General features: G+C 38.7%; 1 protein-coding gene across 1 annotated transcript in view; it reads left to right on the top strand.

Annotated features, from left to right (window-relative positions):
* Positions 1 to 343: 343 nt before the first annotated feature.
* Tmem260 (transmembrane protein 260) overlaps positions 344 to 27,734 on the top strand; it is a 50,729-nt gene continuing 23,338 nt past the window's right edge. Inside the window, exons 1-7 of the mRNA XM_013012211.1 lie at positions 344 to 570; positions 5,557 to 5,588; positions 6,306 to 6,457; positions 19,553 to 19,730; positions 21,761 to 21,874; positions 26,126 to 26,305; positions 27,314 to 27,342. Of these exons, the coding sequence (XP_012867665.1) occupies positions 411 to 570; positions 5,557 to 5,588; positions 6,306 to 6,457; positions 19,553 to 19,730; positions 21,761 to 21,874; positions 26,126 to 26,305; positions 27,314 to 27,342 (845 nt within the window). The 5' untranslated portion in view covers positions 344 to 410. The remainder of the gene's footprint in view (positions 571 to 5,556; positions 5,589 to 6,305; positions 6,458 to 19,552; positions 19,731 to 21,760; positions 21,875 to 26,125; positions 26,306 to 27,313; positions 27,343 to 27,734) is intronic.

Here is a 27,734-nt window from a genome sequence, read left to right as displayed (position 1 = left end):
CACCCCGCACCACAGGGGGCAGAGTAACTCTTTCCCGCTCGCGGTTTTCCGCTTTGCGTCAGTCTCTGTCAGAACCAACCAAGTCGATGCGACGGGGGGAGGGAACCCTGCCATAGGGCGGACCCAAGCCTGCTTCTCAAGCCAGCCTCCCCTCCAGATCACCAGGGACTTTGCACCCACACTGCGCGAGTGCAAGCAGTGGTGGCTGGTGACTAGAACAGTCTCCCAGCTCGTATGTCTCGAGGGTCTGGAATTTTCGCTCCCCCCGTGGTTGGGCGCGGAATGGTACATTCCTGCCGCCGGGCTCCCCCGGAAGCCGCCGCGGCCGGGGACGCCCAGTGCCAGCCCGCGGGCCGGGGCTGGCGGCGTCCTCGTGGTTCTGTGTGGTTGTGGTTCTTCCGTCGTCGTCCATGGGTCTCCATGGTGACGGCAGGGCCCGGACCCGGGGATCGGCAGCCCGAGTGGGGCCGCGGGGTTCCGGGGGCCTCCGCGGCGGCGTGGCCGTGTTCGCCGCCGTGGCCGCCGTGTTCACGCTCACGCTGCCCCCCTCGGTGCCGGGGGGAGACTCGGGTAAAGTACTCTCGGGTCGCCCCGCCGTCCTGGGCCCCTGCGCCGCGCGATCGCCGTGCTGGGAGGGGGTGGGGGGGCCCTGCTCCCGCCGCGGGGTCCGGCCTCCCGCCATCCAGCGGGGCTGTGCCCCGCTCCGGCACCTCTGGCTGCGGGGTCGGGGTGGGCGGGTGGGTGTCGCCTGTCCGGCGTGAACGACCGTCTCTCCCCACACCGGCCCCGAGGGCACCGTGTTTTCCCACCGGAGCAATACAGACAGTGGCGGGGCGTTGTCTTGGAAGAGGGGCTCCGAGCGGACACACGCGGGATCGAATCCCCCCCCCCCACGTGCTGGGGCTGGAGCCTTTCCGCTCCGAGGCTGGCGCGCTCCCGCCTGAGCCACAGCTCCACGTGTGGCTTTTTGCGGGTTACTGGCATCCCAGAGGCCTCACTGACTTTTCTGCCCGGGTTGGCTTCGAACCGCGATCTTCGGATCTCAGCCTCCTGGGTTAGCAACAGGTGTGTGTGTCCAGTTGAGTTGAGTGAACGGAGGCCGTGAGAGAGGGCAGCGTGATTCAGAAAGGTCAGGAAAGGTTTCCGAAGTGGGTGTGGTCAGAGGAAGCCTGGATCTCCAGGAGGACCCAGCCAGGCCCCCCCCCCCCTTCTCTGGAGGAGAACGCTTTAAAAAGCGGCCGCCAGAGGCAGTGTCAGGCGTGACTGGAGGGACGTTCAAATCCCACGGATCATTTCCCTATTTGACACCACAGGCAAGTTCCTGGGTTTGTTTCTCTCCCGGATTAAGTAGCCGCTTACGTTGTGTAGAATGGTGTGATTGCTTCAGGCCTGAATCTACGTCCTAGAAGATGAACCATCTTTGGACGCAGACAAGGCTAACCTATGTGTAGTGACTGAAGCACAGTGTGTGTAGACCAGAAATGTGGGTTCAGTTACTACTACTTGGGGGCAAGATGGCCGTGGGCTGAAGTTCCAACAGCCTCAGTTTGGGGAGCCTTTGATCTAAACTCAGGCTAGTTGTGGGCCTTACCATAAGGGAGCTGACTTCTGTCAAGAGAGAGGTAGGGCTTCCGCTGTGACACTTCTGTCACTTTGTAACTTAATCCTGGAAGTGATCCGCCACGGCCCTATTTGTGGGAGTAAGTCCAGCTCACAATGAAGGGAGGCAAGGATTACACAGGTAAGGATCAGAGGGGTTGGGATTATTGGGAACTGCCTGCCACACTGAGAGTCTTTGATTCTCCTGTCTTCAAGTCATCACCTTTCCTCTTCCTTTCAGCTCCTATAAAAACCAGAAAGGGTAATTAGTATAGCAGGAGATGGCATTACAGGCCTTCCAAGATTAGTACCAATGATGGGAGCAGCTGTATGATTTCAAGTACTTGGACATTAGAGTGCATTACTCTGGCACCTGTTAAAAATATTTATAGCTACTTAGGGTTATTTGAGCCTGAAAGACAAGGGAGGAGTGACTAATAATAAACTAACATTTATTGTGCACTTACTATTTGTCAGGCACTATTCCAAGTGCTTTTTATGGGTTTTTAGCTCTCCCAGCTAATTTACCAGGTAGGTATCATTATTATCTTCCTTGTAGATGAGAGATTGCCAAGACTTAAATTACGTGCACAGCCAAAGCTAGTAAGTAAGGGCTGCCAGGAAAAGAACCCAGATAAGTTGACTCTAGAACATGCCTTTTTTGTTCAGCAATATTGGAGTCTGGACTCAAGGCCTTGCGCTTGTTAAGCAGGTGCTCTTATCACTGAGCCACACTCTCAGTCCTTTCTACTTAGGAATCTTTCAGGTAGGGCCTCACATTTCCACTGGGGCTAGCCTCACACACCTCCTGCTATGGAAGTCCTTTTGCTTCAGCTAAGATTCTCAGAACACCATGCCACATATACTTTGTTTAAAATGGAATCTTGCTAATTTTTTGTCTGGAATGGCATCAAACCATGAACCTCTTAATCTTTGCCTTCACAATAGTTAACATTATAAGCATGAACCACCACATCTAACTTAGAGCCCTTCTTCCCTCCCTTCCCTCCCTGCCTCCCTCCCTCCCTCCTTCCCTCCCTCCCTCCCTCTCTCCCTCCCTCCCTTCCTTCCTTCTTTCCTTCCTGTGCCCCAGTCCTGGACCTTGAACCCTGGATCTGGTTGCTGTCCCTAAGCTTCTTTTGCTCAGGCTAGCTCTCTACCAAATGAGTGACAGCTCCACTTCTGCCTCTTTCTGTGATTAATTGGAGATAAAGAGTCTCGAAGTCTTTCCTGCTCTGGCTGGCTTCTAACGGTGATTCTCAGATCTCAGACTCCTGAGTAGCTAGGATTATAGATGTGAGCCACCAGCACCCAGTTTAGAGCATACTTTCTTAATATCTAGTTCTCGTCAATTTTTTTGAAATTCCTTGTTAAATTCACCATCACATGCGCAGTGATATTTAAAGTCTATGTTTAATCTGATGCTAAAAAGTAGTTATTTTTAATGTGTGTATGTTCATTTTAGAGAGTGATTAATAAACCTTTCCAACTATATGCCCATATGGAAAATTTGTTTGGTATTTTGATCACTTTGTTTATATGTTGAGTGTACTGTCCTTGAATGTTTCTGAATTGTACTTTCTATCAATAAACAGAACACAGCTCAAAACCAAAATAAAGCATGTAGTCTTCTTCTTAAGAAGTCAAGCTCTGCACCACAAATCCTTCACATCATGAGTGTGGCATTGCTGTCGCGCTACTTGACATATACAGTTCTTACCTGGGCATCAGTGCTGGGTCTTTTGTGGGGAAGGTGGGACTATAGCCTTCACTAAGTTCCCTATCTGTAGTTCAAAGGTAGTGTTGGTATTTTGTCGATCATGGGGCTTGAACTCTGGGCTTGGATGTTGTCCCTATGCTCTTCAGTTCAAGGCTAACACTCTACCACTTGAACCACAATGCCACTTCCAGTTTTCTAGTGGTTTATTGGAGATAAAATCATGGACTTTCCTGCCTGGGCTGGCTTTGAACTGTGATCCTCAGATCTCAGCCTTCTGAGTAGCTTGGATTACAGGTGTAAGCCACCAGTGCCTGGCAAGGTAGTATTTTTTAACAGAGCAGATCTATGTCAATGTAGTAATATGATTTAGTAAACATACAGAGGGGAGCTGGTTATATAAATTTTAGGAATCTTCAGACAAACTCTTGAGCTCAATGCCAATTTGTATCAAACTTGATACATTATGAAATTGCCTGGGAAACTGAGTCTCAGTGCCAAGATCTTACATTTAGGAACTTTGGGGTTCCAGAGAGGAGTCCTTCCATCAAAAGCAAAATAGCCTTAGGATTTAAGTTTGAGGAAGTCCCTTTGTAGAAAGTTGAGAAAAAGTAAGAACTCAGGAGGACCTGGGTTGGTTGGTTTGTTTTTACTACTTAATCTCTTAAAACTGTTCTGGACACAAAAAGAACCTTGATATCTAAGGTGCTTGTGAATATCTTCAGAAGACTGGAAAAATAACCCTTAATATAAGCAATATGAGGTGCCTGGGTGACCCCCCAGGGCTTCTGGAAAGGAAAGTAAGTTTCAGAGTAAGGAGGCTACAGATTTGATGTGTCCTCTTGTCAGCTCTATGCCAGAGGAAGGACAAGCAGTGATGTCTTGGCTGGATCCTGACACAGATAAGAAAATGTTTCTTGAACTTGGTGGAGAGGATTGAAAACAACTAGCCGGACTGTTATGCAGCAATCTCAGTAAGAGTGAAACAGAGACTTGGGCAGGTTCTAGGAAGGAGGAAGAAGTGATTGATTGTGGGGAAATAGGCTGGGAAAGGAGGTGTGTGTGAGGAGAGGTGTCATCAAGAAGGTGGGAAACGTGGCAGCCTGAGAAAATGAGTGATAAGAGAAGTGAAAGGGGTCACTCCAGAAACACTGGATAGTCAGATCTCATGGGGTGAGTGAGCCTCAGTCATGGATCTAAACCTGCCAAAGACACTTGGAAGCTATAGACTGCTTAACTGGTTCGCTGAAAAAAATCTGAATATAATTCAGTAATAGAGCAGCCACTGAGAAATTTCTGGATAGAGTCCAGCCCATTTTCTTTATGGTATGGGCAAGAGAGTGGCAGACACCAGTAACCAACTAAAGGACATTTGTTCATACTTGCTAGATGCAGGCCAAGGGAGGTAAAGTCCTAGTTAGAACTGAGACAGTAGAAATGAAAACCAGAATGTTAGTACTTATTGAAGGATAGGAAATGTATGTTAGTAATTTTCCCACTAGGTAGTTATAAGTTTCACAAATCAGTATTGACTGATGTCTTTCATTGTTCTGTTCCATACTATATGGAGATGACTCAAATCATCTCTGTGCTCAGAAAACTTAAAATATTAATAAACGGGAATTGAGTTATTACATCGTAGATTTTTAAATAACTACCAGCAATGAGGAACTTTATACATACAGACTAGAATGATCAAATGGTTGTTAAATGTAAGAGAAATGACTAAACAACCTGGAAGAAGATTATTTAAAAATGTTGAAATGTAACCTAATTAATGTAGGCCCTAAGTTACCCAGATACGAGTTATTAGGGCAGTATGGCACATTTTATGTGGGGGCTGGACCTCAGACCTCCGCAACCTTGTATATTATACGAGTGTGCTAGTATAGACTGTGCTAAATTCTTGAGAGAATATTACATGAATACTTTATTAAAGCATTTTCATATTTCCAAGTGGCTACAACCTTCAGAAGAGAAGAAATTAGCTTAAAAAAATGAGTAGTCAAGGTGTATTTCCACTGACCAATTATTGAGACCTATGAAAGATAGGTTTGTTCAAAAAGACCTAAGGGAGGAAGTATTCTTAGACTTATTTCATGCTGTTAAATCTCTACAGATTTACAGTTTTATCCAGTCAAATTAATGCAAAACCCCAATGCAAGCATTTGGATTTTGAAAACTTTGGAGGAGTGTCATTCTCTAATAGTAATTATTGGTTTTACATTATTTTTTCGCAGGGGAACTGATCACAGCCGCACATGAGCTTGGAGTAAGTATTAGTTTTATTGTTTAATCAATGCTCTCATTAGCAGTTTTAGGAATTAAGAAAGTTTAATTAAGCATGGAATAAAGTAGATTAATTTATTTCCAAACCCTAGTTTTTAGTAACTTATAAGTACAGTATGTGACAATTTACTTTAAGTTTTAAATCCAATTAAATGAAATTATAAAGCAAAGCCTTTACTATATATACAGTAGCTGGGCTTATTATCACCCCAAATTTTGTATAAGCCGGAGAGAATAAATCGGGTTAACAGTTTTAATAAGTTTATTATTTAATAAACTTTATTATGGTGTATGATCCTTTTAGTCAAGACCTTCCAACTGTCAGCGTGGTAAGTAATCCGATATCGGTGTGGTCTTTCAACTTTCTAACCAAGGCAATATTTCAGAACTTGATTTTTTTTCAATAGCTTTTTAAATGACCCTAATGTACTGTGAACCCAGAGAACAAACTGTTTAAAAACTGACAATGGAATATGTCTTTCTCTAAGTGATGCACCATGAGGTAGACACTGTCAAATCCACGGAAGAAAATATTTATTTGTATTGGCACAAAAGGATTACAATAGGAAACCACTATTCAAACATTTAGTCAATGGTGCTTTATCTTACTTCTTGCTTTAGAAAAGGGCCTCTTTTCCACTGACGCCAGCGTGACTCTTCTTTTCCAGTGAAAACTTAGCTTTTGCCCATTTTTCCATAGGTTGCCCATCCTCCTGGCTATCCGTTGTTCACCTTGGTGGCTAAACTGGCGATGATACTGTTTCCTTTTGGTTCTATTGCCTACCGAGTCAACCTTCTCTGTGGCTTATTTGGAGCAGTAGCTGCATCGTTACTGTTTTTCACCGTTTTCAGGTAAAGTAGTTGATGAATTAAAACTAATTTTGAGTAATTTTTGGCCAACTGCATACATTTTTAAAATAAAAAAAAGAAGAAGAAAGACCTCTGTGTGTTGCCTGAATGGTTTCTCTAACTTTTGTGATGTCACTCCCTTAATTTGCAGTAATTTCATATGCATTCAACCACTCAGATGGTTCCCCAGTTGGTTCTGCTTTGTACAATGGAGTGAAGGTGTCACCGGTTCATTATCACAGTTCTCTGGTTAGGCAGAACTAATGAGGTTTGTCATTTCATGGAGATGCAGATGGGCCAGTTTAATTCAACAATATAAAAGCTCATCTTTTAGTAAATGGTAAAAATCTTTTAATTACTCACAGCATTGCTGATGGACAGCTGCCTATGAGGCTGGGCCTAATGTCTAATTATATTGTATTCTAAATATGACCACCTTGGCTCCTTTTTAAAAATGAGGTTGTGAGCCAAGAAAAACCACACTTGGGAGGTGGTTTTAGTGAGGTTCCACTTTGAAATCTTGTAGCTTTAAGGAAGACTCCAGCCTTCCTTAGTGCAGAAGCTTCCAGCTTTTCGGTGGTCATTGGTTGAATACATTAATAAACTCATTTGTCTATGAGGTTTATCTCCATCTCAAAATGTAGTCAAATCTAATATAATGTTTAAGAGGATCATAATGGAAAATACAAATTACATTTGATGATGGAGAGGACAAAACACTAAAAACACTTCTTGCAAAAATTTTTGCAAGTGTTTTAATAAAAAAAATTTTAATGTAATTAAGTAAAACTTGAGTAGACAGAATTTCACATGTTAGTTTGGGGGACTAATATTTTATAATAGTCATAATATTGCCCTTGAGCTAAATTTTTTCTAAATTCTGTTTGTGTTATTTAAAAACAAGCAAAAGTTAACAAAAGTGTAACTCTGAAATTTACTTTTAGATCTATTTGTTGATTGTAATTGTTGATCATTTGTTAAATGTATGTGTGTTATTTAATTTGCTTATATTTAATCTTACACATTTTCAGTGACAGCTGAATCTTTAAGTATGAAATAGTTAAAGTAACGTTGCTGCATGGGTTGATTAGGGTTATGAATACATTCCTTTTCTAAATGGCTACAATGATTTTGATCAGAATTATTTTTCCTGAATCTTTTATAATTATGAAGCTGCTAGTATTATTTCATTGAAAAAACTTGCTCCTCATATTTTTAAGCATCTGGGTTGAACTTTTAACCTATTTTTTATTGAATATATTCACAAGACATTTTACGGCAGACATTTATTTATTTATTGTAAAGGTGCTGTACAGCAGGGTTACAAATACATAAGTCAGATAATGAGTACATTTCTTTTAGGCAGACATTTAATAAAACTAATTCATTTATTTTGTATTCCATCTTCACTTTAAAAATATTTTTCTATAGCACATATATATTTAAATGTTATGCAGATACAAATGTTCTTAGTTAAATAAAGTGACTCATTTTTAAAACTTGTTTGTCAAGATTTTGTTATGCCATTCTACATGAGAACCACTGTAAAAATATTACGTTAAAATGTTTTCAGAATCCAGATAACTTTGGACAATATTTTTTTGTGTGTTATCCACATTGAAAAGTAGCTTTGGTTAATTATTGTGCTTGATTATGTGAATTTTAGATAAGCCTGTGACCCTTTTCTTTTGATATACAGCATTGATGATAAATTTTTATACTTGCTCTCATGTTTCTAAATCAAAACTCTTAATACTGTCTGTTTGAGTGGTTTTAGTAATGCAGTACTTGGGAAAGTTGCTTTATTTCCAAAACAGGAACTAACAATATTATCGCTTACATACATTTTAATATGAAAATGTTTCATCATTTTGAATACAAATAACTGACAAGGTACACGTCCTTTGGGAACAACCCAGTTCAAGTGGCAAATCTGTTTTGTCAAACAATAGACACCCTTCAGAAAGGAGAAGCCATCTCTATGGTAATCGGACTAACAGTAGCCTATTGATTGAGTGGAAGAAGACATTATACAATGTCAGCTGGCTTGTTACAATTTCATTTGTTGTATGACCTAAACTTAACCTCTAAACCCTTTCTTCTGTGAATATAAACCCAACAGCAGGACACAGTTTGTGTACAGCCATTACAGTGATGGCTTTTTTCCAGTCCTAGCATCCAGTAAATATATTCCAATCCAGGTTGACTCCTTTCTCTGAATTTATTTAGGAGACATTTCACTACTTTATTCCTTTACAGACCAAATCATCATTCCATTGTTGGATGTTAAAGAGTTTGTATCCAAGAAGCAGTTTGATTCTTTCTTTCTCCCATCACTTAAGAGAACATTACTGTACATGTGGGATTAGTGCTGACTGGTGTGCAGCAAATTAATTCTTTTAACAGGTTTAGTTTTTTTTTTTTCCAGGTAATTGTGCACATAGCATTCACTATATTTAGCTCTTGGGGTGGACATAAAGACCTTCTGTACCTTTTAAACAAAGATTGTATTTCAAAAGCAAATTTCTGTTTAAATGTGTTGATGTAAAAGCTCCATTTTTTTTCAGTAAACATGACTTAGATTGAAAGAACAATTTATTCATTTCTCCCAATTACTATGTAATTTTTGCTTTTTCTTGCATCTTTCTCTTGCTTTTAAAAGCCATAAGATGTCATTAACACTGCATTTTTTGTCAATCTTTGCTAATGGTTGGCAAGAACTCATTTATATTTGCTTTGCCCTAATGTAGAAAGCATATGAGTAAAACAGCACATTGAAAAAGCTAGATGTGTCACTATAGCTTATTGAATTAAGAATAGTAAGATTGTGGCAGTTTCTGTATTTATTTATGTCTTGGGTTAGAGGAGTTTAATACATTTCATTTATATGAAATAATCCTCCACTTAATTAATCTGTAGATCTGTGTATTTGAAGAACTGTAATAAAGTTACTGTTTTATGGGAGCTGGGATTTTTCTCTTTCAAGGCCAGTTTTAAATTTGACAGTATGGTAAGTCCTATTTATAATTCACAAATCCCATTAATATAAAAAATTTAAAACTTACAGATACTGAGAATCACAAACATGAGCATCATTTAACTTTGCTTAATATTTGAATTTCAACATTATTTTTTAGGAAGTATCAGACTAGGTTACATGCAGTGAATTCAGGAAGGGTATTAGAGCCACTGTCAGCAAACAAGTTCATTTTATATGTGCCAAGTAGCCAGAAATGTGATGGTGACATTGTATAAGAATACTGTACCTCAGGGAAGGTCCAGCTTGCTTATGACCTCAAATGAAGACGTAAGTTGTATCACTTTATGCTGGCAGTGAGAGAACAGGCACTAAATCCTCAACAGGCTTGAGAATCAGCAAACTATTATCTATTTTTATTTCAAACTATTAGTAACATGGAACTGTAGAAAAATTTACCAACAGTGTTTGTTGAGACATCCTGTGAGTTGAAAATAAAACTTGTAGTTTTATGATCAAAATTCAGTGTTTATTTTAAAGAGAGTAAGACAAAGTAACCATTAAGTGAGTGGCTTTTCAGGTATTTTCTTCAAAAGGCACCATTTCCAGAGCTTAAATTAAAAAAAAAAAACAACAACTTAACACCATTAGCATTGTACAGAAGGAAATCAGACCTGTTCATGTCAAGGAGTTACCTAGAATACATGAATATTAATAATAGTCAAGGCTATATTAAAACTATGCCTGCTTACTACCAAGAACTTATAGTCAATTTCAGTAATACTTAAGTATCTTCGGGCAAGTTACTTTGTACCTATATCATATGCATGGAATTTTTGTCATTTCTATGTTAGGTATTTCTTAAGGTATTGCTACTAGAAATTAATTTGATTATAGTTTTGGAAAGCAATACTTGATTCCTGAACATTGTATCTGCTATTTCTACAGCTTCTGTTACGCTTCTATTCAGTAAAGAATAGAATATTAAAATGCCATACCTTAGAGAATGCAGAATCTCCTGCTTAAGAGACATTTGGATTTTCCAGCTCAAGGAGTATTTTTAGATTATTGCCAGAGAGAATAATGTAAAGTGCTTCCTAATTTTGAAGTAACGATGCATAAGTAACAAATAGTCTCCAAGTTGGTGTGTGTGTGTGTGTGTGTGTGTGTGTGTGTGTGTGTGTGTGAGTGGAAAAGAATAGAAAGTACTGGAGCATTAATTTCCATTCAAGAGAATATCTGTCTTGATCCCTGGTTAATTGATCATATATTTCTTTCGTACTTGTATTAAAATTGCATTGACTCAGCTTGGTTAAGCATATTAAGAGCCTGGTTCATTTGCATTTTCTTATAAGTAGGGGGACATATTAGGCTCATATACAGCACTTAATTTTGAAGGGAGAAAAGCAGGGCAGAAACTCTTTTAAGACTGTAGAGTTTTTTTCTGACAGCTAGTCAGAGTTAGAATTAGTTCAAGGAAATGTTAATAATGCACTGCCTGGCCTAATCCCTTTGATATCACCAGGTATCCTCCTGTTCATGGGTTAATTGCTTTAAAAGCGAAGGCAATATTCTGAGCGGTGGGCCGCTTCACCTTTTCACAGCTGTTACCATTGAGTGACAACTAAATCCCATGTGTAAGATGAGGAAGAGCTCAATCTCCAATTGGGAGAAAATTTATGTAAACCGCAATCCCTTCAGAATGTGCGGAAGTCATAGACTTTCTTGATTTACTCTGCTTTTCCCAGAAAGCTCTATTGTTCACTTTCCTAAGTCCCATCAACCCTTTGTAGCAGAATATCACAGCGGCAGCAGATAGCTTGAAATATATAAATGCTATCATAGCTCTGATTAATAGCAGTGCTTATGAGTCAAGTCTGATAACAGTGCAGCTCTCCACTCAATTTCAGATACTGCTAATGGAATCTGTCTTCTCCAATTGTAATATGAGAAGGCCTAATTTGCCATGGAGCTTGGAGCTGTCACCAGTAGGGGATTGTGGGGTCAGATGGGAGCTGCCAGGTTTTTGCCCTGCAGCTTGTATCTCTCACTTTGAATAGAGCAGCCCCCTGCCTGCCAGTTAGCTGATAGGCCGCCGTGGGGTTTATGCCACCATCTACAATAGGAAAGGGCTACATAGACTGACTTTATAATTGTGAAGCTAGCTCATATTTCCACAGCTACTGTGCTGCATAATTTCTAATAAGTGGTTTTTAACAAATGTCAGATTATGAAAAGTTTCCTCAATTACAAAAACTTATAAAACATTTAAATTGCTAAATCTGTTTCCTGCCGAGATTTTGCCACTGGAACTAGTCCTCAGTTATTGTGGCTATACTAATAAATGCATATATTTCTTAAAAGTACAAACAAAATGATAAGTTATAACTCATAACAGATGACCTGAATTTCAAAGCCATAAAAGTAGAAAGCAGTCTTAAGGAAGCAAAATATTTGCTAACTTGGTGTGGTAAGACTAACAGTAAATCACTTATTTATTACCTTGATTTGTGTTGCCGATGAAAGTTGTTGAATACCCTCGTCCTATTGATCTTAGTTATTTTAAGCATGATTTGTTTTTTCCCCATATGCTTTTAGTAGCTCAAGTTGTAAAAATTTTGCCTTTACTGAGTTTTCAGTTAAAAAGAACGTAGTGTGATGAGATAGAGGTCTTGGCCAGTGCCTTTGAGAACAAATCAGTTTTGCTACCACAAGCAACTATACCATCAAGATTGAGTAATAAGGTAATAGTAAGGTCTTACGTATTTTTACACATTTCAAACAAAATTGACTATAATCTATAACTTGGCATTGATTTAAACTGCGCTGTACTCAAGAGGGTGGGGGTCTCCCACTGCACAGAGTATTTGGCATATGGTAGAAGCTCATGTAATAAGGATTCCTCTCAAGACGAGAGCAGTGTTTTCTTTTAGAGAATTCCAGTGTAAGTTCGTGGGATGTTATAACATGAATTGTTTTAAATCATGACTGGCTGTACTATTGTAGTTAATGCATGAATCCTAATTCTAGCGGAAATTATATGATTACGTTTTTATTTATGGAAGCTACTCATAATCATCTTGTATTTTAGTTTTTCTTTTTTAAGTCAGGAATAATACTTGATACTTTTCCTTTCAGAGTACTGGTAGTTAAGATCTATGTAGCTGAAAATTCAGTGTAGAAATAGTTTTCCTTTTGATTGGGTCTCAAGAAATAAAATTAATCTTGGTAAGATTTTATCTGGAGCAACAGTACCTTTTTATAAAATGTAGGAAAATTTATTAAAAATGGAAGTGTTTTCATTTTTGAGGCCCAGTGGCTACCATGATATACATTTAATATAACATGTTCTCAGTTATTGACTTCGGTTCGTTAGGGCTAAACTTGAAAATGAAACTACTTAGATCCCACTGTTCCCTAACTGGCGACGAATATAATATTCCTACAAAGCATGGGACATGTGTGTGGATGCACAACGCTCATCTGCAAGAGTTGAGTGAACTGCCACCAAAAGGAAAGAGGTTTAGCAGTGCTTCCTTTTTCCTCATTTGTGGCCCCATTTTAACCATCCTCCTTGCACACTGGAGAGTTAGAGCTATGGCACTGATCGTGTGACTAGGCCAGAAGGGAACGGTCATTTTCATGAAACAAGAGCCAGAGCGATAAGGCCATGGAAGGACAAGAATGGTAGATTTGAGGTTGATTGCCCCCTGCTTTACCACACTTATCCCAGTGCTCCACAGCATGAATTAGTACTGTATGAATTGACACTAATAGAAATTTATTGAATATCAATGTTCATATGCTGCATTGTTGTGACGTGCCTATCCCATTTCCACTTACTTTGAGTTGGCGTTTTATTGTTGAGGAGTGGTACACCAACTGTGTTGAGTTCTCTGGATGCAAGGAACACTGAAGGCAAACATATTCATGAATTTGATGAGGCACATCAAATGTGTGTTTGGACAGAATTTCAGGTTTCTAGTATTTGCCTTTTGATTGAGGGTTAGACAAACATGTGACTACACATGAAAATCAAATACTGCGTTGTGGAAAGAAAAATATACCTTATCGTTGATAGCAAACCTGCGTCAGTGGTGTAAATTGTAACCTCCTGATTTATCCATTGTGTCAACAAGTGAATAGTATTCTGAAAGTGAGAAAATACAAGTCAGTAGTAGAACTCTCAGGAATCTTCTCTAGGCCTTATGAGTTTATGGACAAAAAGAAGGCAGTTAAATTTTTGCTTTTGTTTCTGTTTGCAGTACTAGCTATTGAGTTCAGTGTCTTGAATACGCTAAGCAAGTGTTCTGCCACCATCCTGTAGTTCTGTTGTAGTCAAAGTGTTCTTTGCTTACACTAGGTAGGATCCTAACTTCCTTTTCTCAGTATTGAATTTCTATCATTTGCTTTAGCTAGACTTAAAATGTTTAACTACCTTTACCATTTAGCATATGGTATATCTTTCTTTGTACATAAATATTGTACTCTCTTGGACAATAAACTAATGATAAACTAATAATAAAAAACAATTGGGAAGATTTATTATAAATATACTGTGTGTTCTATTTGTAAAATATTAAGTGTTTATGTAAAATAAAAGTCAATGACTTGGATTTCATGTTTGACTCATCTGTATCATTGCTTTGCTCTATTAGTATGAGTTAATTATACCCCTCTAAGTACAAAACTTTAAATTTCATTATTGGTATTGATATGTGAGTATGCTCTATAATTCAGTTGATTCTGTTATTTAAATTGTCATAAGTTGAAAACTAGATTTCCCTTCAGAATTCCATCTTTATGATGTGTAAGCCTTCCATAAACTTAACAGTTTCTTATTGCTTATATTCAATACCTTAGAGCTGGGAAGGTGGCTCAGTGGTAGGATGCTTGCCTTGCTTGCATGAGGCCCTGGGTTTGATTCCTCAGCACCACCTAAGCAGAAAAAGCCAGAAGTTGTGCTGTGGCTCAAGTGTTAGAGTGCTAGTCTTGAGCTGAAGAGCTCCAACAGCACCCAGGCCATGACTGATCAAAAACAAAACAAAACAACAACAAAAACAACAGCAATAACATAAAACCTTAGTCAGAAGGACATCCATTGGTATTTGGTGCAGTACGACAGCAGATAGGTATTTTGCTTGAATTTTTACAAAACTTGGGGTAATGTATGTGCTTTCTGTATACATCAGTATGAGAAATACAGAACAAGTAAACTTTATACTTAATTATTTCCTTGGCAATATTTACGTTTTAATCAAAATTAAACTATAAACTAAATTATGAATAAACTCTGTCAATACACTTCCCAAAGACTAAAGTTTACTTAAAACACAGAATGATAAAAGACATATCCATAGGAACATTAAAGAAGTTCAATGTACAAATCTAAACTGAATCCAAGACACCATTTTTTATGGGAACAAAACAATAATGGACATGGTTCCTAAAAGAAACAGAGTTTATCCCAATACAAAAATATCTTTCACCTTTTGCCAATTAAAGAAATATTTCTTTATAATATTTTATTGTGGCCCTTTGGCATCCAGTTTTTGAAGCCTAAACATTCCCTGTCTCCTGACTACTGTAGGTTTTCCCTAAGGTTACTGGAATTCTTATCACTATAAGGACAGTTTTTGGCCCTTTGTTAATAGGCTGGCAGGATTCTGTGAGTCAAACATGTTTGTGTGTTAAGGTCCTATGGACATCCAAAGTTGGAGAAGTATTAAGGTATATAGCAGTTGGTTAGCAATGTGTGTTAGAAACTAAAGGAACAAGCAGTGCTGAGACGGATAGTTTTTCCCAGCTTGTACTTGCTGGTTGATATCAGAATTGTAGCTCAAGCCAACCAGACTATGAAGAGTAAGAAGAGCAGTTACCTAAAAATAAAGACAATTACATCTTGGGATATATTAGGACTTGTTTATCATAATGGCATTGAAGGCTTTGAGGAAGGAAAAGGGAAACATGGAAGGAAGAACAAGAGCCACATAAGGAAAATCAGAGGATTGTAGGATCCCAGACATCAACCCAGTAGAGTATGTCTGGGAGAGTGATCATCAGCAATGACCCACACAGTAGAGGGGTCCATTGCTACCGGGGACCTCTGAGAACAATTGTGATGGTGTGCTACAGTGAGACGGAGTCTAGAGTCTGCAAATAGGGACAATGTGAAGTGGATACAGATCCTGGCCAAGACCCAACACTTGGCCTTCCTGAAATTATCTTGATGTATCAGCTTATGTTTGAGTCATTTATCTCTTATTATTAAATAAAATTTATTAAAGTAAAATTAAATGTGCTCAAAAAATGTTCAGGAAATATGACTTGAGCAACCCAAGACTGCCTTTTACACAATCAGTGAAGGAACTGAAGACTTACAAAGCCTTCAGAAAATTGTTATCCTTACCATTACTGAGTTGCAAGCACGAATCACACTCAGCTGACATGCAGGGAAGGCGTCCATCTCCTGGTTAGTATACATGTGATTCCTGGCACTCACTGCACCACATATGAATATGTCTACATTGCATTCAGCCTGCAGATTTATCATTCAACCACCAGTTGACTTTCAGGACAAGTACTTAATTTTAAAAATCTTGCAGATTTGAGAATCACTTTTATTAGATTCTTTTTTCTCACGAGCTGCTTAACCAGTTTTGTTTAGCCACACACAGTTTTGCTCTTCCACCATCTGACAATTTGATAGTAACTTCCTGAACCCATTTTTTTTTTTTTTACTCCCTAGTTTGACTTTAGTTTTCAGTTTCCTTATTGGTGTTCCATGCTTTTTTTGAAAACTACTGTCTCATCCTTTTTATCTCTTCTATCAGTTTCTTACTGGCTTTACTTCCTTCCTATGCGATTTAGGACCCATGGTTCATTACTTAAACTGTGTTGTCCTCTTGTCCCTCCTCTCAAAGGCTGGCTGTATCCGGTCTCCCTAGGCATGATGGAGATTCTGTAGAACTTTTCACAGCCATTTACCCCCAATCCTGACCACACAATCTTTGCAGTCCCTAACTTCAACTGAGCATTTATCACAGCCTTATGTGTATCTCCAGAGTGTGGATTTTTGCCACAACAGATGTTTTCAAATACTGACATTTTCTTAATCCACTAATTTAGTACATGTTCAAATTTACATAGTAAAGGCTAATTTTGAATCTTAACACAAAGCAAGCCTTTTAAGGCAGTATATTAAAATCCAGTTTGACTATGGAAATGGTATTGATTTTGAAGACATTTTACAAGTAGAGTTTGTGTACATCATTTTATGAAACATAGTAAATGATGGGATCTCCAAAATGTTTCATTTTCTATGCATAGGTGCACAGAACTTTTCTGCTCTTCAGGCATAGTCAGTGTCTTCTATTTCCCACAGCACTAAAGAAGTGCACGCATTTACTTTGAGAATTTCCTCACATAGTTTCCTTGAAAATGTAATCAAAATTACAATGCATGTTTCATTTAGGAGTTTTTGGTTGCAAGCAATTGACTGTGTTTAACAGAAAAGAAACGTTAAAAAGAAGCTGGGAAGCACTCCACATTTCAATTTAAAAAAGACAAATGATCCAATTTAAAAATTGGGCAAAGGATCTGAGTAGACATTTCTTCAAGGAGACCATACAAATGGCCAGTAAACCCAGAAAAAGAGCATCATTTGCCTTTAGGGAAATGCAAATCCAAACCTAAGGAGATGCCACTCAACACCTACAAGAGTGTGAATGAAGGTCCTCATACAGTGCTCCTGCATTTCTATAGCAAGTTCTTTGATGCTAAAAAGTTTGAGAATAGTTTTGATTTCCATTCTTGTTTTATCATGTTACCTTCTCTTCTGTAACTTTACTCAACAGCCTCAGATTATTTCTCTGACAGGAAAGTCAAGTGAAAGAGCACATAGATTATTTACTGCAAAGCCATCCTGACATGGGGATTCAGATTTTGCCGATGTGGGATTAATCTTTAATGGAATGCTAATATGCCAAACTCTTAAGTAAGTCTAAGGTGACTGAAGAAATGTATCACTGGAGTCAATAATTTCACCTTACTCTAATTTTTAAAACCTTATGAAATAGCGGAAAAAGCAGTTAGCATAATTCCAGTAATTAATGTCAACAGTTCAAATACTTTGGGCTGTCTTCCTGAGCATAATAACATGTTTTAAAACTCACTGTAGATGCGTGAGTCTTGGCTTCTCTCCTTGAGGCTTCATTAACATCAGGACTTTCTTCTTAGTTCTCTTTAACTATTTGAGAATGTTAAGCTTTGACAAATATGCCTTTAAAAAAAAAGTCGCTTTCAGACATTCCTCTTGAATAGAATTCAAGGTTGTCATGCATTCTAATTGACATATGACCTTGGAAATATTACCAAATGCCTCTGTGCCTTAATTTCTTTATTTGAAAAAGAGGCATTTGTTGATTTTTTTTATTAAGCAAATATTTTGTTTTGACAAGATGTTTCAGATTCATTCTGTACTTGAGTTAACCTACCCTGGAATCGGCTACTTTTCTAAGCATATTAATTTACATTTTAAGCAAAGAAAGAATCTTGTATTTTATGCCAACTTTGTTATTGATAGGTAAAACTAAGAAATGTCTTTTAAAATGTTAGAAAAGCTTGAAGATTCATTCATTCTCTCAGTGACTAATTTACTTTGTGTGCTTCCTGTATAAATGACGTTCAGTTGCAGTTCACATTTCTAAAACAATGTCAAAGTAGTTGATAGACAGGTAAATACTATACATGCTTAGAAATGTGTTAGGAACCTGGGAAATGAAATGTAAGAAAATAGCAAGATTTGAATGACTAGAAAGGAGTAGGAAGACCATTGTGTCCCAAGGCACAGCAGGAGCAGGCTGCGGTCTTATACTAGGAATGTCAAATTAGGGAATTTTGAGGCACTCGACTAATTGCTGGAGATACTAAGTTGGTAACTTCATTAATGATTAGCATCCAGTTTATTGGAAACCTAATCCCAGCTATCCTAAAATCATACTTGAGAATCTGAATTGAGATCCAGATTTCTGATGGATCTGAAATGCATGGCTCTTGGCATTTTGGAATGAGAAATTTAAGAGCATTTGGTAGTTTTAATGTTGTTGAAATTCATATCCCTATCTCCTGTTTAAAATGTGACTCTCTTTTTGTGCGTGTGTGTCCATCCTGGGGTTTGAACTCAGGGCCTAGGTGTTGTCCCTGAGCTTTTTTGCTCAAGGCTAGCCCTCTACCACTTGAGCCAAAGTGCCACTTCCAGCTTTTTTTGAGTAGATTATTGGAGATAAGAGTCTCATGGACTTTCCTCGGCTGGCTTTGTACCATGATTCTCAGATCTCAGCCTCCAGAGTAGCTTTAACTTCAAATTTGTGATCAACACATCCTTTACTTTATGCTGGGAAGTAAAGGTAGGCAGTACGTGAATCCAAGTATCTGTGAGACATGAGAATGAATGTTCCTAAAGAGGCATTTTACTATTAATGTGTGTGAGCATGTGTGTGCATGTGGACACACACATGCCAGTACTCAGGCCTGAACTCATTGATACTAGTTGTGGCTCAGATTGCTTGTTCACAGCTGGTACTCTGCCACTTGAACCATATCCCCAGTCCAGCTTTTTGCTGGTTTATTGGAGATGTTTCATGGACTTTCCAAATCAGTCTAGCTTCAATCCTCGTTCCTCCTGATCTTAGACTCCTGATCTTAGCTAGGATTATAGGTATGAGCTACATGCATTTTACTAATTGTTGTATATAAACATACTTTGGTCTTCACCAGACGATCTCTCCTACTTCTTGACTCTAGCAAGAAAACGATCCAGGATTATTATCTCTAGCTACTATCTCTTCAGATTTTCTGAACTGGCTTAAATCCTAAAGTTTACACCTGAGAACTAAACTTCATTCTGCCCATTGGTTTGTTCATTTGTTGATAGCTTACCATGTGGGCTTTACAATTAAAATCTGTGGAAAGAAATTATTACATGAAGTAATCTAACCATATAATGTGCTGGGAAAGTGCTGGGTGACTGTCATAATTTCTGCTGGGATGGTGTGTGAGAAGGAAAATAAAGTCGGTCCTTTTTGTTGCAAAAGAAGATTTCATGTTATCTGTATTTGCAGGCTTTCTGGCTCGTATGCTGGAGGAATCCTTGCTGCGGGGGTGTTTTCATTTTCTCGTCTAACATGGCAGTGGTCCATTGCAGCAGAGGTTTTCAGCTTAAACAATCTGTTTGTGGGGCTGCTTATGGCTCTTACTGTACACTTTGAGGAGGCAGCAACCGCAAAGGAGAGATCAAAGGTAACCTATTTTGATCAAAGTGAAATCACTTTTTGTTTTAATTTTTAGACAGACACTGTGTTTCTTTTGAACTTGCTGTAGACACTGTTTATTCTGATCACTGTCAAGGCAATCCAGGCGAGTTGACAGGCAGAATGTCCCCAGTCTTTTTATTGTGAATGGAAGCCTGATAACCCTCATGAAACATGAGACTTTTCCCTAGGTATAGAAGTGTTTTGGAGAATGAGGGCATTATGAAATGCTCTGGGAGCCCTAAAGGAAAGGTAGGCTGGTTGGTTCATTCACCATCACTTGTTTGTGTGTGTTACCCAGGTAGAACTGCCTTAACTTGCATATCATTATGTTACCTTGACTGACTCTCTAGCTATAAAATAGTATAAATGCCTTTAAAAGAAGAGCATCAAATGTAAAGACAAAGTCGTTCAGAAGAAATTGCAATGAACCTAAGGCAAACAGTGTTATCAAAATCATTTGAAGGGCTGGAAATGTGGCTTAGTAGTAGAGTGCTTGGCTAGCTTGCATGAAACACTGGGTTCGATTCCTTAGTACCACATAAACAGAAAAAGCCAGAAGTGGAGTTGTGGCTCAAGTGGTAGAGGGCTATCTTTGAGAAGAAGAAGCTCAGGGACAGTGCCCAGGCTCTGAGTTCAAGCCCCAGATCTGGAAGATAAAAATAAAAATTACTTAAAGTGGAAAAAACCATCTTATAAGACCTGAGAGTCTTCACACTGGAAAATGTCACACCAATTTAGCATTGGCAACCTTGTGTTATCAAAGACTCTTGATTTGTTTGTGGTTCCCTTAAATCTATCTATGATGCTATTGGAGTTTTTGTTTTGTTTAAAATAACCTTTCTGCTGGATTATGTTCAAGAAAAAATCAGTCTACTACTTAAAGTGTAAGCTGACATTATTTGGCTTCTAATAATAGGGGCACTGCCAAAGGGTTTCGTTGGGGGCGGGGAGGGGGGTGTGAGAAACCAGACTCAACTTCAAACACAAAGAAGAGTAGGAACAGGCTGGATACCAGTAGATGGAAAGTTACTGAGAGAAAACCGTCAGGGGTAAAGGGGTATTTGAGCTAAACAGAATTAACAAAGTTGATTCCAAAGGGAGGCCAGAAGGATCAGACATCACCAGAGAGAGGTAGGGGATAAAGAACCAGGTCAGTTTTCTTGACCAAATGGACATACGATTCTTGATAAGATTGGATATTGCACAGATGAACAGGAAGCTCCAAAATCTGGACCACTTGAGAGAATTCAGAGGAGCCTGATTAGACTTTTGTCATTAAGAGAAACTTTACCAAGTATAAACAAATATCAGTTCAACAAAAGCAAAAACCCCATGGAGAAAATAAAACAATTTCTAAATAAAAGATGTTATATTTAATTTATTTAATATGATAAAGAGAATTTTTCAACTTTAGTTACAGATTTTACTTGATAAGATTACACAAGACTGTCGCTATCAGGAGTTAACTGGTTGATAAAGGACTTTCTAAGAGTTTGAAGATAGTCATTTAAGTTCATGTTGCAATTCTTTGATGAGTGGAAAACGTTAACAAAAAGCAATGGTGATCTGTGCCAGTGCCAGTGTCTCAGGTCTGTAATCCTAGCTACTCAGGAGGCTGAGATCTGAGGATCATGGATTCAAAGCCAGCCCAGATAAGAAAGTCTATAAGATTCATCTCCAGTTAACTACCAAGCTAGAAGTAGAGCTGTGGCTTAGGTGGTAACTTGAGTGAAAAAAGTTAAGGGACAGCACTAAGGTTTTTCAGTTTAATTCCTAGTACCAGCTTGCTCATGCTTGTGTGCGTGCACGCTCACATATACACACACACACACACACACACACACACACACAAATGGTGATAAATACTAATGATTATTAAAGTACAATTACTTGTATCTTACAGGTTTATTTATTTTAACACCATCTATCATACAAGTGTGTGGCTGTTTTATCTTTATGCTTATTTAGAATTTTAGGTGAAGTTTTAATTCAGTTTTTTCTGTGATTTATTTTCAGATAGCAAAAATTGGTGCTTTCTGTTGTGGCCTTAGTTTATGTAACCAACACACAATACTGCTGTATGTTTTGTGTATAATACCTTGGATCCTCTCTCAACTTCTAAAGGAAAAGGTAGGTATTTGATTTTTGTAAAAACTTAAAGTTTATAATATTTCATTTAGTTTCAACTTAACATTTGTGTCATCAGAACACTCGGGGTTTTCATGTGTCATGAGTTTCATGTAAAGTGTAAATAGTCCGTGGTTCTAACAATATTGACAACAAAAGGAGGATTTACAAAATTATGCAATATTGATTATTGTGACATCTGGTCTATTTCATAATTTTCTTTGTGATTCTGGGCCGAATCTCAATGAAATAGATAAAAAAAGCAACAATATGATATGTCCTGAGACCCAGAGTGGTATACCAGTAATACTTCATTCACTGTGTTGTTTGCTTGGCACCATGTACTTGATCCACATGTTAGAGATTCACTCTCAACAGACAATATTGTTGCCAGTGTGAACTCATGAAAGTCTGGTAAATAACTGTTCTGTTACTTGGAATCTGTTTTCCTAGAATTAAAAAATATTGTTTTCCTATTGTCTCTATAAGTAAAAAATGTTAATTAAAATGACAATTAAAAAGCAAAATAGGCAAATTGACTTTGTAAGGCATTTGGGAGATTTTGGTAGGCAAAAGTCAGAAAGTTGAGTTAGACATGAACTCTTGTAAGCATAAATTCCTTTTATTCTGAGCTTCTTCCTAGAGGGTAGTCAATTTACAAAGATAGTGGGGGAGGGGAGGAAGAGATGGGAGGGAAAGAATGGTAAGGGGAACAAAGGAGAAGGCAACAATGCTTGATAGCAATGTACTCATTTCCTTGCTCATGTAATTATAACCCCTCTGTATGGTATTTTCACAATAAAAAAAACTTATCAATAAAAAAAATAGTAGGGGATCATTTTACTTTTTTATTGTTTATTTGTGAACAAACTTAGCTATATTTATTTGTCATTTTACTGTTTGCTAATTGTACCTAGCTATAATCAGAATTATAGTAGAAAACACATAAAACATAATATAGAAATAAGGAAATAGTGATACCAAAGCTTTGGATACTTGTATTTTTTGTTCTCTTAACATATCTTATTTTTCTTATGGTGACAACAAAGCAAAAAATGGTAATGTGGAGATTTAAACAATTCTTATTCTGTGATTCAAAAATAAATAAAAGAGAAACATTAATTGACAGGGAAGAGTAACTATTTCTTGGAAATGAATTAATGTCAATCATATAAATCCTAGCGAACATTAAGTAGCCTACCACCAGGCTGTTCTTAGTAGAGTTTTTTTTTTTTTTTGTCGGTCATGGGGCTTGAAATCTGGGCCTGGGCACTGTCCCTCAGCTCTTCAGCTCAAGACTAGTGCTCTACCACTTGAGCCACAGCACCACTTATGGTTTTCTGGTGGTTAATTGGAGAAAAGAGTCTTGAAAATGTTCCTGCCCAGGCTGGCTTTGAACCTTGGTCCTCAGATCTCAGCCTCCTGAGTAGCTAGGGTCACAGGCGTGAGCCTCTGGCACCGGGCTTTAGTAGAGATTTTATAGAGTGTACTGAAAATTCTTCATATGATCTTTTATATCATATGCCCTTGATAAGAAATGAAGACAGGGGCTGGGAAGGTGGCTCAGTGGTAGAGTGCTTGCCTTGCATGCCTGAGGCCCTGGGTTCGATTCCTCAGCACCACATAAGCAAAAAGAAAAAAGCCGGAAGTGGCTCTGTGGCTGAAATGGTAGAGCACTAGCCTTGAGCTGAAGAGCTGAGGGACAGCGCCCAGGCCCAGAGTTCAGGCCCCATGACCGGACCAAAAAAAGAAAGAAACGAAGACATATAACTGGAATATGGCAGAGCATGTCTGTAATCTCAACGTATGGGAGGATTGTTGAGTTTGAGACCAGTGAAAAGAGGGGAGGGGGCAGAAAAGAAGGAGGAAGAGCGAGAAGAGGAAATCCTCAGCAAGGATTTTTCTGTTGAATCAGTGGGCAGCACAGCTTGATCTGAGTACACATCAGAGAGGCATATTCTCTAGGAAGGACATAAAAAGAAGTATTCTGTGTTAGTTATTGAAGGAAGCCCCACACACTTTGTATGATATAACTCACAACTGACAATTTAAGAGCCTGGACTAATTTCCCTGTGGGCTTCTGACAAATGGTAGAATTTTGGAAACCATGACTCTTCAATGTATCTCTTTCATTCCTATTATTTAAATAGCAGCGGCTAGAGAATAAGGTTTACCAATGAAGGGCCAGGAGGAGTCCTGAGTCAGTTGTTTCAAACCCATTAGAGAAGCTTAAAAAAAAAGTGTGTATGTGTATGTTCACCTAAGTATACACATATATAGTAATGTAGATATAATCTGTTTCTATGTACATACATAGGCAAGGATATGTATTTATAGTTAAATTTGATATCACCACTAAAACAGTCTGGTTTAGTTTTAATCTGAGGTGACACTCAGACATCTGTTTTAAAACAGCTCCCTAGGGGATCCAGTTGGCAGTTTGCACTAAGAAAGCCCTACCCAGACTAGGAGACCCCTCAAGTGGTCATCATTTCTCACCCAAAAGGATCAACCACATCTTGCCGTTCCAAATTTACCTTTGTACTGGGAAAAAAACATTTACTTTCCTTAAAATCACAAACCACTTTTAAGAATAGCAACGGGGGAGGGGGTGGGGGGCTGGGAAGGTAGCTCAGTGGTAGAGCACTTGCCTTGCATGCCTGAGGCCCTGGGTTCAATTCCTCAGTACCAAATAAGCAAAAAAAAGAAAGAAAGAAAAAAGCCGGAGGTGGCTGTGTGGCTCAAGTGGTAGAACACTAGCCTTGAGCTGAAGAGCTGAGGGACAGCACCCAGGCCCAGAGTACAAGCTCCACAACTGGACCCCCCCCCCAAAAAAAATAAAAGAATAGCAACGGAGGGGCTGGGAAGGTGGCTCAGTGGTAGAGCTCTTGCCTTGCATGCATGAGGCCCTGGGTTTGATTCCTCAGCACCACATAAGCAAAAAAGAAAAAAGCCAGAAGTGGCGCTGTGGCTCAAGTGGTAGAGGGCTAGCCTTGAGCTGAAGAGCTGAGGGACAGCACCCAGGCCCAGAGTTCAGGCCCCATGACCGGACCAAAAAAAAAAAAAGAATAGCAATGGCCTGTTGTTAAATCTGATACTTCCATATTCTTTTCATGCCAAAGTTTTTAAACATCTCATTACTGATCTCAAATGAGATCAGTACTATAATGAAAATACTTTATTTTCAATTAAGAGTGCTTATTTGAAAATGCTATTGTAAATTAATTGCTGCCTCTACTTCTGGGGAATGTAAGACTTGGTTCTTATATTCATTTTCACAGTAAATTTGGTTTCTTTTAAAGGAAAAATTGTAATTTCCAATTATGTGTGTAAGAGATTCCCTTTCCCAGTTATTTAAGCAACTAGTATTTGATTCTGTGTAGTATACTAGAATACACATTCTTTTGGGGCTTAATCTTTATAAGCCTTTGCAATATTGTCCTTTATTTTATAAATGTACATATGAGAGTAACTTGAAGGTAGGGAAGGGATTGGGCAAGATGAGGGAAAATCATGGAAGGGGTAACACTGGCCATAATGCATTGTTCACCTGACTTGTGCGACTGAAATTCCTTTGTGTCACTACTTAATAAAATAAAAACAAAGAAAGAAAAGAAATGTCCAGGAGAAATATATTCCCCCAAATAAGGCATATGAAGATAACACTGTTATATAAAACAAATTTCCTTTAGTATTCCATTGTAGTGTAAGTTCAAGGGGGAAATTCAGTGAGCCTGGAGATTATTTTTTTAAAGCTAGCTTTATTTGCACGAGATATTTTTATGAAATGTCCACAGCCCTTGTAGGAAGATTTATATGGTCATGTATAATTGTAGTAAAGTGTAGAGTTGAAGCCTACTCCTAATGAAATGAATTAGTTTTAGGACAGAATTAGAGTGTTCTCAAAATCAGCCAGAAAACACCTAATCACTTCCAAGTGGGTTATCTCAGCTGTGCAAGGCTGTATGTCATGACATGGTTTTAAATACAAAAGATGCAATAAACATGATACTCACGAGTCTTTATTTGCTTCACTCAGATTTTACCTGCCAGGGAAAGTAGTTCAGGCGAATGCAATTTTCTGGTAATCCACAGTAATCAGAAGGTTTAACATAGTATTCCGTAGTGCCTTAATATAAATTGAGAGATCAGCTCTGAGCAAACACATTTGGTGCTTCCCTGGATGTATTCTTGAAGTTCTAGGATGATGACTAAAATAAACATCGTTCTGCCACACAATGTGCTCTGATGCAGGAACTGTCTCCGAGCTGTTTGCTGACATTGACTCTGTCCTTCTCTGCTGGTTTGCTACCTTACGTGTACCTCCCTATCTCATCCTACATCAATCACGCCCGCTGGACCTGGGGGGACCAGACGACACTGCGAGGATTTCTGACACATTTTCTCAGGGAAGAATATGGAACATTCAGCCTGGTAAACTTACATACAAAGCACTTCTAAGGAGCGAAGAAGCAAAATCCGCAGGGTTCTTTGGGAACCTTGATTGAAGAAGCAGTCAGTGTTTAGATCAGCTTTTCACTTTAGTTATTTGTATAACTTGTCTCTTGAAGGTGGCCCCTGTCATATGTCTCAAAAAATTCAGAATCACTAGCTCCAACGTCATGAATATATACCTTAGATAGACTCTTGAGGATGTCAGGCATTAAAAGGAGTCTACAATCTGTAGTTGAAACTTGTCTGTCTTGTTAGCTTTGGTACTTATGTGGACACTTGACCTAAGAATAAAACTACTTGGATAAACAAAACACAACCTTGAGCTTTTTAAGCCAGTCTTACTGTATAGCTTACATTGGCCTCAGACTCCTGATCTTCCTGCCTAAGCCTCCTGAGTGCTAGAATGATAAATGTGCAACACCCTGCCTGGCTTAGCATTTTCTTTCTTCTTTTTTAAAAAACATTTTCTTTTGATGGGCAGTGTGTTACTATTTAGTTTGTTTATTTATTCATTTATTTATTTTTGTCTTGAGGCTTGAACTCAAAGCCTGGATGCTATCCCTGAGCTCTTTTGCTCATGACTCGCGCTGTACCACTTGAGTGACAGCTCCACTTTCAGACTTTCCTGCCTGGGCTAGCTTTGAACTGCAATCCTCAGATCTCCACCTCTTGACTAGCCAGGGTGACAAGCATGAGCCACCAGCACGTGTTTACCTTTACAATTGAAGATCTATCTGTAAAAACTTTGAAAAACCTTGCTTTCCCTAATATCTTGCTTTCCCTATATCTTAAGAGAAACTAAATGAGATTTAGACTAAATCGCAAAAAAGAAAGGGAAAGGCAGAGATATTTGGTTTTTATGTAGACTGCTGTTGGGTTCCCCCCACCCCACCCCACCCCTGTCTGTACTTTGTGTTTTGGTTAAGGTAAATCTCAGAAGAGTTGATAATATGTAATACTGTTTTTGTAGAATTCTAAACCTTACAGAACGAAGCAGCAGGATACATGCAAGAACAGTAAAGCTATATATTTCTGAAAAGTAGGGGAATAATGAAACCCAAGTTCAAGGTAGTTATCTTTGAGGCATAAAGAAGCAGAGGCTTACAATGGTTTTGTGAGGTTCTTTTTATTTTTTCTTTTTCTTTTTTACCAGTCCTGGGGCTTGGACTCAGGCTCTGTCCTTGAGCCTCTCTGTGCTCAAGGCTAGCACTCTACTACTTGAGCCACAGAACCACTTCTGGCTTTTTCTGAGTAATTTATTGGAGATGAGCCTCCAGGACTTTCCTGCCTGGGCTGGCTTTGAACTGTAATCCTCAGATCTCAGCCTCCTGAGTAGCTAGGATTATAGGCATGAGCCTATGAAGGTTGTTTAAGTGAATGGTGAGTTACAGATTAACAAAACACAAAA

Source organism: Dipodomys ordii, unplaced genomic scaffold (assembly GCF_000151885.1).
Source record: "Dipodomys ordii isolate 6190 unplaced genomic scaffold, Dord_2.0 Scaffold16, whole genome shotgun sequence".
NCBI lineage: Eukaryota > Metazoa > Chordata > Mammalia > Rodentia > Heteromyidae > Dipodomys > Dipodomys ordii.
Note: the sequence above shows the minus strand (reverse complement) of the source record. Positions and strands in the feature narration are given on the sequence as shown.